The sequence below is a fragment of the Bufo bufo genome, chromosome 8 (assembly GCF_905171765.1).
Source record: "Bufo bufo chromosome 8, aBufBuf1.1, whole genome shotgun sequence".
NCBI lineage: Eukaryota > Metazoa > Chordata > Amphibia > Anura > Bufonidae > Bufo > Bufo bufo.
The window spans coordinates 154984566-155002768 of record NC_053396.1 but is presented as its reverse complement, the minus strand read 5'-3'; the positions used below and the strand labels follow the sequence as shown (position 1 = coordinate 155002768).

General features: G+C 42.8%; 1 protein-coding gene across 10 annotated transcripts in view; it reads right to left on the bottom strand.

The window, feature by feature from the left end:
* MCF2 (MCF.2 cell line derived transforming sequence) overlaps positions 1-18203 on the bottom strand; it is a 208738-nt gene that overhangs the window by 85804 nt on the left and 104731 nt on the right. For 8 of the 10 annotated variants that reach the window (XR_005773943.1, XM_040405657.1, XM_040405660.1 and 5 more), the window contains exons 11-15: positions 15463-15654; positions 11714-11905; positions 8956-9127; positions 7206-7208; positions 1953-2041 (exon numbers count right to left, since the gene is read on the bottom strand). Coding sequence is in view for 9 of the 10 variants with exons in the window: in XM_040405657.1 (XP_040261591.1) it covers positions 1953-2041; positions 7206-7208; positions 8956-9127; positions 11714-11905; positions 15463-15654 (648 nt within the window). In the remaining variant the exon portion in view is untranslated. The remainder of the gene's footprint in view (positions 1-1952; positions 2042-7205; positions 7209-8955; positions 9128-11713; positions 11906-15462; positions 15655-18203) is intronic. The other 2 variants (XM_040405659.1, XM_040405664.1) reach the window with 1 other exon arrangement.

Here is an 18203-nt window from a genome sequence, read left to right as displayed (position 1 = left end):
GAAGGGATAGCCCCTGAACCATGTCTGCTCTAGGAACATATACAAATAAAGAAACAATAAACATCATTGGTATCACCTTGTCTAAAAATGCCCGAGCTAATATAAAAAATATCTATCCCGTGAACGCAGTAACTAAATGGAAAAATATCAAAATGGCTGAATAAACATTTTGGTGGCCTTGTGAACAAAAAGTTATCAAAATGTCATACGCACCCCAAAATGCAATCTATAAAAATTACAGATCACTCACACAAATCTGTAGACAGAAATACATACATTGACCAAAAAAAATAACGCACCAATAAGGAGCTGTTGGATTTGAATGAAACTTTCTATGTGTGAAAGTAACAATATATGTAAGGGATTACAAATCAAAAAGATAAGTTTGTTGGGGAAAACTTTTGAATTGAAAGGAGGCGCTAGGAACCTGTTGGGCCTCTTTTAGCCTGGATACAGTTGGGTATGGAGTCATACAGGTTCTGTATGTTATCCTGTCCACAGATGTTGCAGCTCAGCCTGTAGACTCTGCACACTGATAGGTTGCTGAAGCTGGCATCCCAGCTGGTCCCATATATGATTGATTGGTGATAAATCTGGTGACCGGGCAGGCCATTGAAATGTTACAATCTGGCAGACACATGCTGTGTGCAGACGAGCATTATCCTGATAAAAAATGCCAGTTGACGTTTTGCTGTTATTGTCCCTTCTATCCCTACTAGGGGTGACCGACTGTCATATGTGATGGCCAGGGGTGCACCAACAATGAGGCCCGGTGAGGCGATCTCCTCAGGCAACACCAGGTAGGGGAAAGAGGGGGCAGCAGATTGGCCATGGTCAATGAGCACTTTCATTGTGGCAAAGGGGTTGGGTTAAGTTATTGGGGGGCGCCATTTCAGTTTTCGCCTTAGGCAGCAGAAAGGCTAGGTGCACCCCTGGTGATGGCTCCCCAGACCACACCAGCAGTTGCGGCAGTGTGTCGCTCCTCAGCAAAGCCAGGTTTAACGAGCTCACCACGAGGTCTCCGTACTTAAAACCAATCGTTATTAGATCCCAAACAGAACCTGGATGATACGGTTTCAGTCTGAAGTAGTCAAGGTTTCTCATTAACAACACCAATGCAAACGAAGGTGACAGTGGTTGGCTGTCAATGTCAAGACATGTAATGGGCACTGTGACACCAAATTTCTTTCTGCTAAGCTCCTGGAAATTGACAGACATAGACAGGGGTGTATGATGTAGGGAAGGTGTCACTTTTGTCTGGATGGTAGACAATGAAAATGTTGGAACTGCTTGTGCTTGTGCTTGTCAGCAAAGCAAATGATACACTTTACTTTTGATCTGTCTCTCCTGACAGTTATGGTGGGCAATTCATCAAAATAATCAGAATGCTTCTCTCAGTCCAATCACGAGCCCCCCCCCCCCCCCCCCCAAAGCCTGTTTACTGAGCAAAATGCCTTCCAATGCATCGTAGCGGGATGTCTAGCAGTTAAGGATCTCTCACTAAAAGGTACTCAACAAAAAAGTAGCCTCTGAAAGCCTTTTTATAGAGCAGCAGAAGAAGCACTTTTACACTTTCTTGTGGCAAGACCCAGTGTATAATAAGACCACACCATAATGATTTACATATCTCCGTGAGACATACCTGTAACTGCGTGCCCATAAAACAATGTCAGAAAAGCAGGTTTTTACAGCTATTCGAGCAACAATTACCCTAGTTAGTAACTCCACTAGGTCCACAACATGGCTTCTTCATGACTATGATGCTTCTCGAGTCTGCTCTGCTTCATGCTAGTGTATTGGTGGATCAAGTTCTACTATAGCTACTACAGTGTACCCGTTTTACAATAGCTATGGTTGAAAAAATGCTTTTCGACTTTCCAGTTCAAATGACTCTGAAGTTGTTTCTGGGATTTACTTGTCATAAACTGTTTTTAACTTGTCTATTTTGTTACCTTTCGTGAAGTCTGCATTTTTCTTGTGGTCCTTTTCCCAGGTAATGTTAAGTCAAATGAAAACTTCAGACTTGAATTGAAATCCATACCTTTATTTCAAAACAGAGTAGACATTATTACAATTGTAGGGCTTACAAAAAAAAAATGTAATCTGTCCCATAAAACAATGCATAATCAAAATAAAGCAATATAGCAAAAAAATTATAGTTTACTAACCTGTACATATACATTATACAATGTCAGGTCATAAAGAAGTCACACTTAATTTTTCGAATAAAAATGAATATACCTGGAATAACAGGTTACTGGAAAAAACCCATGGAGTAAGAGTAGGATCTCTGCCTCAAAATATATCATCGTAAAAAAAAACACTACAGGTCCCAGCAGTCAATTGAGTTCCTATACAACAAGTTTATACCTATGTCAAAAACTAAAATATTTGTCTTATAAGGAATTCACCTGCTCATATATCCTGATAAGGCATATAGATAAATAGTAATTAGATTGGACATAGACCATCTATTAATTTCTATAGCCACTAAGCAGTCCATGTAGGGAAATTATATGCCCAGCCACTGTTGCAATAGCAAGGGATTTCTAAAGCCAGATCTGCAACGATAAGCCTTGTGATTTTCATAAAATTAAGGGTAAGTCTAACATTTGATTGATAAAGACCATGGAAGGCAACAGCAAACTATAGCACTATACATTTCTGCATGTGAAAAACTGAAGGATTGATGAATAAATGAAATTACTGTAAGGAATGCTTTAGGCTACTTTCACACTAGCGTTCGGAGCGGATCCGTCTGATGTTTCATCAGACGGATCCGCTCCGATAATGCAGACGTTCGCATCCGTTCAGAACGGATCCGTCTGCATTAAAACTTAGAAAATTTTCTAAGTGTGAAAGTAGCCTGAGCGGATCCGTTCAGACTTTACATTGAAAGTCAATGGGGAACGGATCCGCTTGAAGATTGAGCCACATTGTGTCATCTTCAAGCGGATCCGTCCCCATTGACTTACATTGTAAGTGTGGACGGATCCGCTCGCCTCCGCACGGCCAGGCGGACACCCGAACGCTGCAAGCAGCGTTCAGCTGTCCGCCTGGCCGTGCGGAGGCGAGCAGAGCGGAGGCTGAACGCCGCCAGACTGATGCAGTCTGAGCGGATCCGCATCCATTCAGACTGCATCAGGGCTGGACGGAAGCGTTCTGCTCCGCTCGTGAGCCCCTTCAAACGGAGCTCACGAGCGGACAGCAGAACGCTAGTGTGAAAGTAGCCTAAAGGTCAAGGTGTATCAGTAGTAGCAACCAACTGGACCTGTATTTTCTCTTGAAGCCATTTCTCTAGTCATCTTTCTAGCTTTTTCAATTAGAATGACTTGTACAAGAAATCTCTGGCATTAAATACTAGTGTCTCATGCTTCAGTCAGCATAATCTGTTCATCATAATTAGCACAAGGACAAGGGTCTCAGGCAGGTAAGATGTTGACTCCATATGCTATAAGGGATGTGTAGTCATTACCATTTCAACATTCATAATTAAAAATGTAAACACTTTGGAACAGTGGTTAGCTTTCTAGAAATACAATGAAATTTATTAAAAGGGTTTTCAGGAGAAAATGAAAAAACAAAGGACCAGAAAATGACAAAAATCAAAAAAAGGATTCCTCACATCCACAAAGGCCAGTGACTGAGCAAGCCATTACTGACATTTTCTTGTATCGAGGTGGGATAGGAAGTGGACAGCTGCAAGGACTGAAGCAATGTCAGAAGGGAAGGGATTGGGGATCGGTGGAGGTCAGAAATACTTTTTTACTTTATTTTTAACATTTTCTGTCACATGTTTTTTTCTAATTTTCCCTGGAAAAACCCCTTAATAAATACAGCAAAATATATAAATATACTAGCAGAAGGACCAGGCTTCGCATGGGTATATTTCATTTAATGTTTGTGCGTGTAGTTAAAAGATATCGACAGTATCCCCATAACAGTGACCTCTACAGCACCCTGCACCTTTAACAGTGAACTCCACAGTCCCCCACCCAGAGGCGTATCTATCACGAAGCAAACAAGGCATTTGCCTAGGGTGGCACTTGCCAATGGGGCGGCAAAATGCCTTGTTTGCAAAATGTGCCAAACTTTTTTTCCCCTTTGTCCGCTGCTTGCCAATCCGAATCCGATCCTTCACTATGCGAACTTGCGAACGGCATCGCCGGCGCCGCATAGTGAAGCAGGGACCCTCCTCCCGAGTCCTCCTGACTTCCTACTGCGCCTGCGCCGAGCCATCTTTTTCGCGCATGCGCAGTGGGCCGGAATATTCACAACACAAGCGGCAGCCACGGGAAAAGTCTCTACATACCTCCCTCCTCACACAGTCACAGAACAGAGTTGGCCACTTCGCCTGACTCCTGGCCTGCCCTGCGAGGAATGTCCAGGTCCAGTCCAGGCAGAGGAACAGGAGTGAGTGAGACGAGAGTTAAAAAGAAAATAGTGCACTGTGAGAGTGAGAGTGAGACTAAATAAAGGTGGTATGTCAGGCTATATGGGGCAGCCTCAAGGAGAGGCCAGGGCCACCATAGACAGTCTGACACACATACCACCTTTATTTATGGGAGCAGTCACAAGGAGACACTAAATTGTATGGGGGCTGCCACAAGCAAATAGTGCACTCTGCACTGTGTCATAAATAAAGGTGGTATGTCAGACTGTCTATGGTGGCCCTGGCCTCTCCTTGAGGCTGCCCAATACAGCCTGTATGGGGCAGCCTTAAGGAGAGGCCAGGGCCACCATAGACAGTCTGACACACATACCACCTTTATTTATGACACAGTGCAGAGTGCACTATTTGCTTGTGGCAGCCCCCATACAGTTTAGTGTCTCCTTGTGGCTGCCCCGGCCCCCGCCCCCATACAGTATAATGTCTGCTTATGTCTGCCCCCATACAGTATGTATAATGTCTCCTTGTGGCTGCCCCCGCCCCCCATACAGTATATTGTCTCCTTGAGGCTGCCCCCATGCAGTATAACATCTCGTTGAGGCTGCCCCATACAGTATAACATCTCGTTGAGGCTGCCCCATACAGTATAACGTCTCGTTGAGGCTGCCCCCATACAGGATATTATCTCCTTGAGGCTGCCCCATACAGTATAACGTCTTGTTGAGGCTGCTCCCATACAGTATAACGTCTCCTTGAGGCTGCCCCATACAGTATAACGTCTTCTTGAGGCTGCACCATACAGTATAACGTCTCCTTGTGTTTTTTTCTTTTAAACGGGTATTTATCGCGATAAATTTCTTAATATTGTTATGCAAAACAGGAAAGGGTGGAGCCTAAAGAGGAAGGGGTGGGGTTTACAGAGGAAGGGGTTTGGCCATGACAGGAAGGGGTGGGTCAAATTTATATTAGGGGGTGCCCGAGTTTAGTCTCGCCTAGGGCAGCACAAAACCAAGATACACCACTGCCCCCAACCCTTAACACTGACCCCCCCACAGTGCCCCCCACTTTAAAATGGGACCTCCACAGCAGCCCATCCCCGTAACTTTGACCTTCACAGCAGCCCGCCCTTTTAACAGTGGGTTTCACAGCACCCTACTCCCTTGACAGTGACCACAGTACCCCGCTGCCTTAACAGTGACCCCACAGTACCCTGCTGCCTTAACAGTGACCTCCACAGCAGTTGCCCCTTTAATAATGGCCCCTGCCCCCTTAACAATGACCTCCACAGTGTCCGTCCCTTCAACAGTGACCTCCAAGGGCGGCCTGCACCTTAAAAGTAACATCCACAGTGAATGCCTCTTTAAAAGTGACCTTCACAGTGCCCGCCCTTTAACAGTGACCTCCACAGTGCCTGCCCCTTTAACAGTGACCTCCACAGTGCCCGCTCCATTAACAGTGACCTCCACAGCACCCTGCCCCTTTAACAGTGACCTCCACAGCGCCCTGCCCCTTTAACAGTGACCTCCACAGTAACCACCTCTTTAACAGTGACCCCCACATTCCCCACCCCTTTAACTGTGAACTCCACAGTGCCCGCCCCTTTAACAGTGACCTCCAAAAGGCCTTCCCCTTTAACAGTGACCTCCACAGTGTCCTCCTCTTTAACAGCGACCTCCACAGCTTCCGGCCCTTTAACAGTGACCTCCACAGTGCTCTGACCCTTTACACGGCTACACAACAAAATGTGTTGCGTGACATTTTGCCTCAACAATTTTTATAATATTAGGCTATGGTGTCGCACTGCAACATGTGACATGCTGCGACTGTGACGTGAATGTTGCAAAAAATCCATCCAAGATGTATTTTTTTGCAACTGTCACGTCGCAGTCACAGCATGTCACATGTCGCAGTGCAACACCATAGACTATCATTATAAAAATTGTCGCGCGGCATTGGTGCAACATCAATGTCGCGCGACATGTAGCAAGTGTAGTTGTGCCCTATGTGTCGCGCGACACGTCGTCGTGTAGCCGTAGCCTAAAGCTGACCTACAGCAGTGAAGAAAAATGGCTGGGTTGTTATGGAAACCTGGAGTAAAACCGTGTGTATGTGGAGACTAAGAGCCTGTGAGCTTTGGCTGATAAGGGACATGTGACCATGTGTATGGCAGTTGGGATATGAAGAGAAAGACTTGCAGGCTTGGATTGGCTAATGCAGGTCATTTTTTGGGAATATCTTAGGCTACTTTCACATTAGCGTTCGGGTGTCCGCTTGTGAGCTCCGTTTGAAGGGGCTCACAAGCGGCCCCGAACGCATCCGTACTGCCCTAATGCATTCTGAGTGGACGCGGATCCGCTCAGAATGCATCAGTCTGGCAGCGTTCAGCCTCCGCTCCGCTCAGCCGTGCGGAGGCAAGCGGATCCGTCCAGACTTACAATGGGGACGGATCCGTTTGAAGATGACACAATATGGCTCAATCTTCAAACGGATCCGTCCCCCATTGACTTTCAATGTAAAATCTGGACGGATCCGTCTGAAGCTACTTTTACACTTAGAAATTTTTCTACAATATAATGCAGACGGATCCGTTCTGAACGGATCCCAAGTCTGCATTATATGAGCGGATCCGTCTGGGCAGACCCCAGACGGATCCGCTCTGAACGCTAGTGTGAAAGTAGCCTTAGAAACGGTACGTCCTAGAGAGTTGAGACCCCCACAAGATTTCTTTCCAGGTAGCAAGGGATGTGTATACTAAGTTTTGTTGAAATCGATGGTTGCGTTTTTGAGTGATCGCGGAACATACATACATACATACGTCCTTTTTTATATATATATAGATAAACACATTAAAAAAAATAGGCTCTAATTTTCAGCAAATAGTAGGTATTGGTAACTAGCTCAATTAGTTCTAGCCTATAGACTAATAATACATTATATCAAATATACATCAGGTAAGTCAATAGCTAAAAGTTGATCTTATGAGCTGTGAACAGTAGAAGTACAAAATCTGGCATAAGTCTTGTTTCTATCTAGAAGCAGCTGGATTCCACAGTTAATATCTCCAGTCTGTCTAAATAGTAGTATCACTAATCTAAGTTATAATGACAGAAAAACACATTCTAATAAAACTAATATCACACAGAGTATTGTATTATTCATGTGCTATGGTGCAACCCCTATAATGCCCCCAAATATGCCCGGGCACCACATACAGGCTTCACTTACTCGGCTCACCGCCACCCGCGTCGCTTCTGATGCCTGCCATGTCGCGCATATCAAAACATCAGCCGACCGGGGAGGGGGGGAGTGTTAGCAAATAGCAGGCTGCGATGGGAATGAGCCTCCCTATCGTCACCTGGAGGGAGATGCGGCGATGGCTGTGCTGGAATCAGGAGCGATGCACGTGTCGGGGAGCGGGGTAAGTATAACCTTTATGTAGTGCCCAGCATTTTGGGGGGCATTATAGGGGTTGGACAACCCTTTTAAGTAAAGGCACACAAATCCTGGTTACTAAATTGATGATATTGCACGGACCAAATAAAGTAACACAGCACATAAATATGTCAAAAATCAATTTAATCTTTATTACATCATCACTAGTTAAAATAATAGAATCAGAATATGAATGCAAATAAAAATGGATACACATCCACGATGGTACTGCCAAGTTAGTCAGAACCACATATACCACGAAGATCAATACATGTGCCTATGTACTTGCATGACTATTATCTGTTTCTATAGAAAATAATGAACCAAAACCCACTTAAAGGGTTTTCCCAAGATATTTTAACTGATGACCTATCATCTGGATAAATAATCAATAACTGATTGGTAGGTCTGATCGATAGTTGTTTGAGAAGGCATCGGCATTCACAGAAGCGCCACGGCCTTCTCTCAGCTCCAAGCACAGTGCTTTACATTGTATAGTGGCTGTGGTTGGTATTGCAGCTCAGTCCCATTCAAGTCAATGATGCTGAGCCGCACCTAGGCCATGTGACCGATTAACGTGACATCACTTGGCCTAGGCAAAGGTGCAAGAAGGACGTGGTGCTACGGAGCCCATTGATCAGATACTGATGACCTATCCAGGGGATAGGTCATCAGTTAAAATAAGACATCCCAGACATATGGGTAAACTGAAACACATTTGCAGGGAGGAATGGTCCAAAATTCCTCCTCAACATTGGGAAAATGTTATTTGCACCTACAGAAATGTTTGGTGGAGGTGACTGCTTCTACAGGGGAATCTGCAGATTATTAAATTCATGGGTTCACTTATTTTTTTCTCCCTGAAGTGTGGATGTTCACTCAATATCCAAATAAAAGACATGAATGGTACAAATGCTTCCCATGGTAATAGATTAGTTAGGTTGTGTTTGTCTAATTGTTAAATAGATAACAATCAGACAATCAGATGACATCTTATTAGCCATCAATGCAGAAATCTAGGTAATTTCGAAGGGTACACTTAATTTTTCTTGGAAATGTATACATATATTTATAAATAGTTATAAGAGGATTCAGATTCTATACAAGGTATAGATATTATATAAACAATTTACCATGTTTTGGAGAAAAAAGAGGCGATTTAGCTCTAGGGGGATTCTCGGGACGAGGAGCTACTAACTGGATCGGCCGCACTTGCTTATCAGCCAATTTCTTAAGGCAACTTTGTCGGTTTTCAAACAGGTCTCTGATGTTCCCAATCTTGACATGAACAGCTTGAATTTGAGCCTAATGGTTCATAAAAATATATTCGTTTAAGTATGCTCATAAATTGCCCAGAATGATCGACAAATCAAGTCAAGAAATTGGCAAACACACATACGTCAATTGGACTTAACTAAAGCCTGGTAGTAGCTTAGGAAGCTGGACATAGACCAAATCAGACTGTTCTTAATTGGAACCGTCTTTCTGAAAGGTACATCAAAGCCCTGAGTCCAAGAATCAAAAGAAAATATTGGAAAAAAAAATCATGATCATGAGACCACTGTTAGCCTTAGGGTTCTGCCATATATAAGTAACTTCTAGCTCTAAAATATTATAAAACATTGGAAAAGATTTATCATTACCTTTACGTCTGAAAAGTGGCGTTAAAAAGTCGCAGGTGGGACTTTTCAACTGTTTTCAGGTTGTTTTGGACGGCACTCCGTAGCTGGGTTCCAGTGCTCAGCGGTAATGGCAATCAATATATAAGATATATGACCGCGGCACTCGATTTTAGTAAACAGTTGTATTTATTAAATATTTCATCCAGAAATAGACGACATAGGCTAAGGCCAACGTTTCGGTCTCATCCCGAGACCTTGATCACGGCCTGAATATAGAATACGTCTGGTGCGGTGGATGGACCATCCACCGCACCAGACGTATTCTATATTCAGGCCGTGATCAAGGTCTCGGGATGAGACCGAAACGTTGGCCTTAGCCTATGTCGTCTATTTCTGGATGGAATATTTAATAAATACAACTGCTTACTAAAATCGAGTGCCGCGGTCATATATCTTATATATGGACTTTTCAACTGTGACTTTTTTTAAATTGTTGCATCTCCCCTTTGTCGCCGTCTTCGACACTGTTCTAAAAGAGGAGGTGACAAGGGCATGGAAGAGCCTGGCCAGCTGCAAATTTATATTCATTTACACCAGTTTTCTAGCGTAAATGAACTCAGAAATGCACAGCAGTTCTGAGATGTCGAAGATTTCTGGTTAGGCACATGGACTGCAGGAGGCTTTGCCTAATTTACGAAGAGGCGTGCATCTCATTATACATTAGACGCATCCTCCGGCATTGTAGGGGATATCAAGAGAGGTGCAGAAAGAGCCAGTCTTAATAAATCTCCACTATTATCTCATGGAAAATCAGTTTCCTTGTTGCTCCAATCTTTACTATACATGGAAAATGTTGGACAGTTGATTAAAATTAAGCAAAATTAAACAAATAAATAAAAATAGAGACAGCGGGAAGTTATGTTTTGATAGTATAGATGTCAGAGTCAGAAGTAGGAAAGGATAGTTCTGGAAGTATAGATGACATAATTGTTAACAGTAGTCATTGGTCCTCTGGTGTCCTAGGTGGTAAAATATGACATTATAATGGGGGGGGGGCTCAGTTTGATCCTTCCTATAGGTCCTGCATTCTTCTACATGTGCCACTGACTGTGCAACCAATTTTTAAATATACCGTGTAGTAAAAATAAACTTTGCTGCATAAGCTTTTAATTGGCAGATGTTAAACATAAATTTGAATTTGGGTTTTCGAAAAGTAGGTCAAAATGAATTCATATCTCGAGAGTGTTCATTAAAAAAGTACAGCTGTAGATTTTGTGCCTCCAAAAATGTTTTTCAACTATTAATCAGTATATAATTCGGATATATTCATTCTTTCATCACAGTTATTAGCTCCATATGTACACATGCTTAAGTATTTATCCATCTTTGATGATGATTTTTGCTTTGTCTCACAAAAGGGATTCGGAAGTGCCCCCTTCTTGCCATATGTCCTTATACAGGTTGTCCTGATGGGCCAACCCACTGCAAAGAAAACTGTCAGCAGGACATTCACTATTAAACCAGGGACAATGCTTTGTAGGGCTAGCTCAGCTGAATGTAACAATACCTTTTACTTAAAGATCCATTGCTTCATTAGCAGTCATCTTGTCTGGCCTTGTCGTCAATCAAGAAGGAAAGGGAGGGTCTGGCGGAGGAAGCAGGAGGGTCAAGGATGCACAGAATGTCTTGGGCCCACCTTTGGTGTACTTAGCTGCTCATTTGCATGTGAGTACTTTTTTTTCCTGAATGAAGCAGATGATCTGCAAGTGAAAGGTCATCACATTCAGCTGAGCTAGCCCTAAAAGGCATTATGCCTGGTTTAACGGTGAACTTCTTTGGGACAGAATACTTTTAAAGGGGTTTTCTAAGATTTCTTTTTTACTGATGACCTATCCTGTAGATAGGTCATCAGTATCTGATTGGTGAGGGGTCTATCACCTAGGAGCCCATCAATCAGCTTGTAGTGGCACACTGGCCTTCTCTCTGCTCACCAGGCACAGCACCGTACATTAAATAACAGCTGTGCTTGGCCTAGGCTATGTGACTGATGAACGTGACATCACTGGCCTAGGAAAATCTGGAGAAGGCCACAGCACAGCTGGTCAGTGGAAAGTGTCAGTTGTTAGACCCCCACCGATCAGATAATGATGAACAATGTAGAGGATAGATCATCAGTAAAAAAAAAAAAAAAACTCTCGGAAAACCCCTTTAAGCCATATACAGTGGTGGCCTATAAGGCAATAATTGTTACCATATTGTTAACTGTTACCTTCAACTCTTCTGTCAGAATGGACTCATAATCATACTGTAAGGACTGTGGATCAAAACTTAAATCCAATGCAGAGCTGTCTAGAAACTTCTCAACATCTTGTAAAGCCCTCTGAGCCCCGTCCCTTGACTGGCACTTGTCCATTTGCTGGTTAGCTAGAAAGTAGGCACCTTTATCACAACTATCGAGAGCCTGGAATACAACAACATATAAGGTAAGTACCTAGGAGAAGGATCTTAAGAACAGCGGTGCCAACGTCACCAGAACACATTCAGTCAGTATTATAAGAAGTCCCGTAAAAAGTGATGTCAGACCAAGTACTCTGTAAAGGCTTATGGGCACTGGTACAGGGTCCATATTAGTATAGAGCCTAAGGCTCCATTCACACGTCCGCAATGTGTTTTGCGGATCCACGGATCTGCGGATCCGCAAAACACGGACAGCGGCAATGTGCGTTCCGCATTTTGCGGACCGCACATTGCCGGCACTAAAGAAATATGCCTGTTCTTTTCCGCAATTGCGGACAAGAATAGGACATGTTCTATTTTTTTGCGGAACGGAAGTGCGGACCCGGAAGTGCGGATCCGCAATTCTGTGTCCGGGCAGCACATCGTGCTGCCCCATAGAAATTAATGGGTCAGCAATTTTTGCGGAACGAAATTGCGGACGTGTGAATGGAGCCTTACAGCCTACATACTGTTCTGTACAGGCACTATATTATTCCTTCTAGAAGTTATGAATGAACTGCCAGCAGTTTGCAGTGAAGGTCCAAATAGGTGTTACCAGTAAGGGGTGTGTCCCTATACAGTCTGACAAAAGTAAGTCAGACTGTGCAGGGACATGCCCCAAACCGGTAACACCCAACAGGACCTTCATTGCAAACTGTTGGCAGCTCATTCATGACCTTTAGAAGGAAAAATATATTAATGGCATAACCTAGAGTAATAAGATTAGATGTTCTACAATTGTTATACATGGGGAATGCAAGTTGTTACAAAAACAGACATGTTAGGAGAGGTGACAGGACCTCTTTTTTGCCCATGTACAAAACATTGGATATAAGAAAATGTCCATAGCAACTAATCAAATGAGAACTAAATAATGTACTAAATAGGGTTTGCATGTCCGGCTCAATCGATCTTGTTACTACCTACTAAGCGAACCTATTCATTGAAAAAAAGAATATTCCTACAGTGGGGGGATAACTACATATTTAACAAGGTTCTAATCAGAACCTTTCAGCCGGCATCAGGATAGTGTAATTTGCTAGTCTGTACAGACTAGCCAATCAGAGCGATCACTGGTCTGGGACTGCGGGACTGCCCTCATTGGTCCCGGGCCGGTAGGTGACAGTTTAATGCCATGACGTGTATACTCGTCATGGAGCACCAAGTAGCAATGCTCCATGATGAGTATACACTATACATATACACTATATATTGTTATATTTTACAAAAAGGGCAAGCAGAGTAGGAGTGGGGAAGATGTGAAGGGATGTCTGGAGAAAGGTTGCGGAGGAGGATCGGGCATAGTGTAGTGTCATTATGTACTTTAGGTTAACACTGCCATCTACTGGCCTTGTTGTGTATTCCTGTTACAGTTCGGAGTGAAAGAGGAGAAGTCGCGATTTGTTAGTAACGCTATGCGAAAACAGTGATCGCTAGCGCTGCTACATTGGTATAACATATCACTCAAATATATAGAGCACACGATACTGTAATAGTAACCACTTACTAGGCAAAACTACCACATTTTAATATAAAAAGTTAAGAACAAAAAGAAAAATTCCACCTAAATGAACTTCTAACATTTTATACAGAAATATATTAGTTGGGAACTTAAACAACTTTTCTCACTAGAAGTTCTTATAGGGGTTCTCCGGAAATTAAGAAAATAAAAATACAGAAAATACTTGTCACGGGGTTCTGAAGGTGCACTCGGTCCCCCATTTCCCGCAGACCTGTTGCTTAGCTTTGGGAATGAGGATCTGTGTTTGACCTCATTCCCAGGGCGGCTTTAGTAGCTGGGTGGTTCCCTGCTCCTAGTCTGCCTTGAGCGCCGAGCTGATCACTCAGTGCTCGACTGGTTGGTCTGTCGGTCATGTGACGCTGGCCACGTCACATGACCCTCACTCCCCACTATAAATACAGGCAGCCTGCTGGCTACAGGTTGCCTGTTAATTTCTAGGTTCCTGGCTATTTGTTGGACTACTGAATACTTACCTGATCCTGTTCCCTGACGATCCTTTGCCTGCTCCTCCTGTACTGCGCATCCGTCCTGGTATTGTGACCTCGGCTCCCACCTGACTACTCTCTTAGGACTCCTCTTGTACTTCTCTGCTCTCCTGGTATTTGACCCCGGCTTCTCCTGACCATTCTTTGCTTAATCCTTTGTACTGCGTAGCTTTCTTGGTTCTGACCCGGTCCGTCCATGTTCCGTATTTTGTCTTGTCTGTCTTCCCTGCACATATCCTAAGTTAGGGACTGTTGTCCAGTTGTCCCCTGTCATCAGGACTCGTGAGGCAAGTAGGCAGGGCCAGGGGTGAGGGTGGAGCGCAGTGGTCACTATCCTTCCCCCTGTGTGTGTGTGGACGTGACCGCTACAATACTGAAAATTACTTTATTATAAATATATTCCCAAATACCTTTCCTTTGTTATAATGGCTTATTTTGTCTGGGGAACAGTCATTAGGAGAAATAAAATGGCTGTGGTCCTATTTCTACACACAAAACCTGTCCATACAGCTGCTGAGATCTTCAGCTGAATCCCTGTAGGTATGGAGTTCATGGGGAGACAAAAAGTACAGAGATGAGGTGGGGATGTGGCTAATGAACAGCAGCTCTTGTATGCCGTCTCCATTACCACAGCCCCAAATTACCACAGTCTGTCCTGTCCGTCCTCTCTATACATCATGTCACCTCGTGAACTCCATTCCTACAGAAATTCAGCTGAAGATCTTAGCAGCTGTATTTAGGATCATAATCCTTGACAAGAAGAGCAGAGAGGAGGATGAGGCAGCTCTTTAGCTCAGTATTGTGAAGCAACATGTCCTGCTGTGTGATTAAGACAGGTTTTGTGTGTACTAACAGGATGGCAGCCATTTTAATTTTTCCTAGTGGTTGCTTCCTAGACGAAATAAGCTATTATAACTAATGGGGAAAAAAATTAGGAATATATTTATAATAAAGTAATATTTAAGTTTTTTATTTTATTAGTTCCCAGAGAACCCCTTTAAAGGGTCACTGAGTTTTCAGAAAACTTCTGATATGTCATAGACACATATAAAAAGTTTTGATTGGGGGAAGTCTGAGTGCTGAGACCCCCATTGATCACTAGAACGAGGAGAGAGAAGTGTTCCCATACTGCACTCTCTCTTTCCTTGGAGACAGAATCCAGATGGGCCCTTAGAGTTTCTATTGACTGTCTTCTCTTGCAGCGAGGAGAGAGTTTCATATGCAAGGGCTTCTCTTTTCTCATTCTAGCACTCAATGGAGGTCTCAGCACCCAGACCCCCATTAATCAAAACTTTTCACATGTTTCTATGACATATGAAAAGCTTTATGTAAACTCAGTGACCCTTTAACATACGTGTAATTCTTTCCTGCAGTTTCTTCCAAAATAGTCTTGTGGGGACATGGATCTGCATGTGATTTCTACATATTCACTACAGTAGAACTGCAGAAATTCAGGCTACATGGGTTAATGAGTAATTTTTAAATTACTAGTGAACATAGGAAATTCACTGTTACCTCCTGTAGCTGGACAAGTAGTTCGTGTGTAGTGGAAAGACGAGCAAGCTTCTTTCTAATCTCCTCAGACAAGATGTCTGATGCATGCCTTAGCTCGTTGCATTGCTGGCAGATTAGGTTAAGTGCGTAATGATGATTTGCCGCAAGCTGGTGTCCATGTAAAATCACCCTTTGCGACCTTCCCATTAATTCCTGTAAGAGAAGAATGAGTTAGCTTAAAAGTCTTTTAGAAATAAAGTTGCATAATATACTGTACAACTTTCAAATATACCTTATACCACAATTCCATGCCATTTTCAAGATCCTCTGATTTTAGGTGGAAGAGGCTTTTATGAAAAGCTTATATGAACACCAAAACTACTTTTCCCTATAAGGTAACATTAACCCATGTACGTGATGAACAACATAACCAATAAGAATATATGAGGTTAAATAGTAAAAAAAAAAACTTGTAATCACACAGTAGACATGATTAAATAATTAATTTTATTAACAAATAATTCTCAACATGACTAGCAGGACACAAACAGGTTAAAAAATATTAAAAACTAATGGATTATGGTGGTCTGACGGCAGAAGTAAAAAAAAGTGCAAGTGCACGAATAGATGAATGGCAATGCCGCCACAGCAAAAACAATATAGCCGTGGAAATTACTACTTACGGTACATATGGGAAAAATGACCCAGTATGCATACAATACACCTAATAAGTTATATAAGTTATATATAAGTAATCCCGCACCAAGTCAGGCCACCACCACTCCCCGTTTCACAGTCAGCTTTTTTATATTTTTTAACCTGTTTGTGTCCTGTTAATCATGTTGAGAATTATTTGTTAATAAAATTAATTATTTAATCATGTCTACTGTGTGATTACAAGTTTGTTTGTTTTTTTACTATTTAACCTCATATATTCTTATTGGTTGTGTTTTATGAAAAGCTGTCCTCCACCAGGCAGATTACTGTCTCTGTAGTGCCACCTATAGGTAGCTACCCTGTAAGTCAATGTTGAACCTATTAAACAGGCTTGAAACATGAGCTGGGATATGAGCCAAACCAGAGCCTCATCCAAAAGGAAGGGTCATCCATCTGTAGATCCAGACAACCAGTACCCTGCTTTGTAATGGCGATGGGCAAGGACCCATGAAACAGCTGTCTACAGATGGGTGTCTCTTACTTTTGAAATTCAAAGTTAAAAAAACAGAGAAAGTACTTCATTGCTACCACACTCACCTTGTATAGCCGTGCTGAAAGGCACAACTCCGTAACATGCATTGAGTCCATGTCCTTGAGCATATTTTTCTTCAGATCCAGTGTAGAATATTTAATTGGGATGAAAAAAGTCTAGGTCAGGGGTAGGCTACCTTCGGCACTCCAGCTGTTGTGAAACTACAACTCCCAGCATGCATACTTTGCTCTTCTCCAAACTCCCATAGAAATGAATGGAGCATGCTGGGAACTGTAGTTTCACAGCAGCTGGAGTGCCGGAGGTTGTTGATCGCTGGTCTAGGTCGTCTGTCAGGGGCTGTTCTCACAGCAAGAGGATCTGCTTGATTTACCGTAACTGTTTTCTTAAATCATAATAAATTAATTAAAATAGAGCTCATAATACAAACTGCGATACATATCGCAAACTGAGGAAACCTGAGGAAGAGCTTGGTACAAGCATGAAATGTTTCAGTTTATAAGCCCTGTTTTAACTGTTTACAATGAGGATCCTGGCACATTATGTCATTTTCTTGGTGTTTTTTTTTTTTTTTTGGCTCATAAAAAAACATCATAAAATTCTGACACGTTTTGGCAAATTCTGAAAAATGCCACACACAGACCATGCTGAAATTAAAAAAAAAATGTCAAGGCAACAAAAAATTACCTTAAAACATTACTACAAAAACGGTGTATGTAGAGTGTTTATCATTTCATGTTAGCCTACATGTACCGGTAATATCTGACCACGTCATTTTTTGCTTTAGAAAAAATGCAATAGAATCTGTATTTTTGTTTTAAAAAAAAGGCATTTGAGTCTTCTTTTTGTGCAAAGATTCCGGTTTGACTGACATCCCATGTCATGTTTTAAGGCTCTTGTTATGCCAGCAGTCTGTGCCCACTCCAGTCTCACCTCACTTGGTGGTCACTGCTGTCAGAGCACTCACCAGCTTTCTTGTGCTGTTTCTTTGCTGGTTCTGTACCCACTGGCATCTTGCTGCTCCTTTCCGACACTTATGACCACTGGAGTGGGCCTGATCCACCTTCTGCTGCCTGTAGGGTGTGCACACACTTCCCATAGCTCTTAAGGGGCCACTATTAAAATCTCAGAAAAACCTTTTAAGGCACTTTCCCCTGCAGGTAGGTACCTGAGCAATATGTTCTAGTTGGCTAGATTCCTGCTAAGTTGCATCATTGTTTTTTTTTTTCTGTCCATGTATTAACCTATCTGTCTCTGGATTTGACCATTATCTGCCAGATCTGACCTCTGCTTGTTCCTCATACTGACCCTAAGCTGCCTGCCCTAACCCTTGGACTGATTTTGGACTGAACGAACTCTGCCTGCCTGGACCTTGGCTTGACTACAGTTTTGCATGCCCCCTCGATGCTTTACACTGATGTCTCTTGAACCCATGGGTCAGTAGCCTCTGAACTTATACTACCCCAACAGGTAGCTGCCTTGTGGTTCCTCTGCAGCAGAGTCTAGATCCCCCTAAAGGAATTAATGGGTGAAGACCAAGGGACTGCTAAGATAA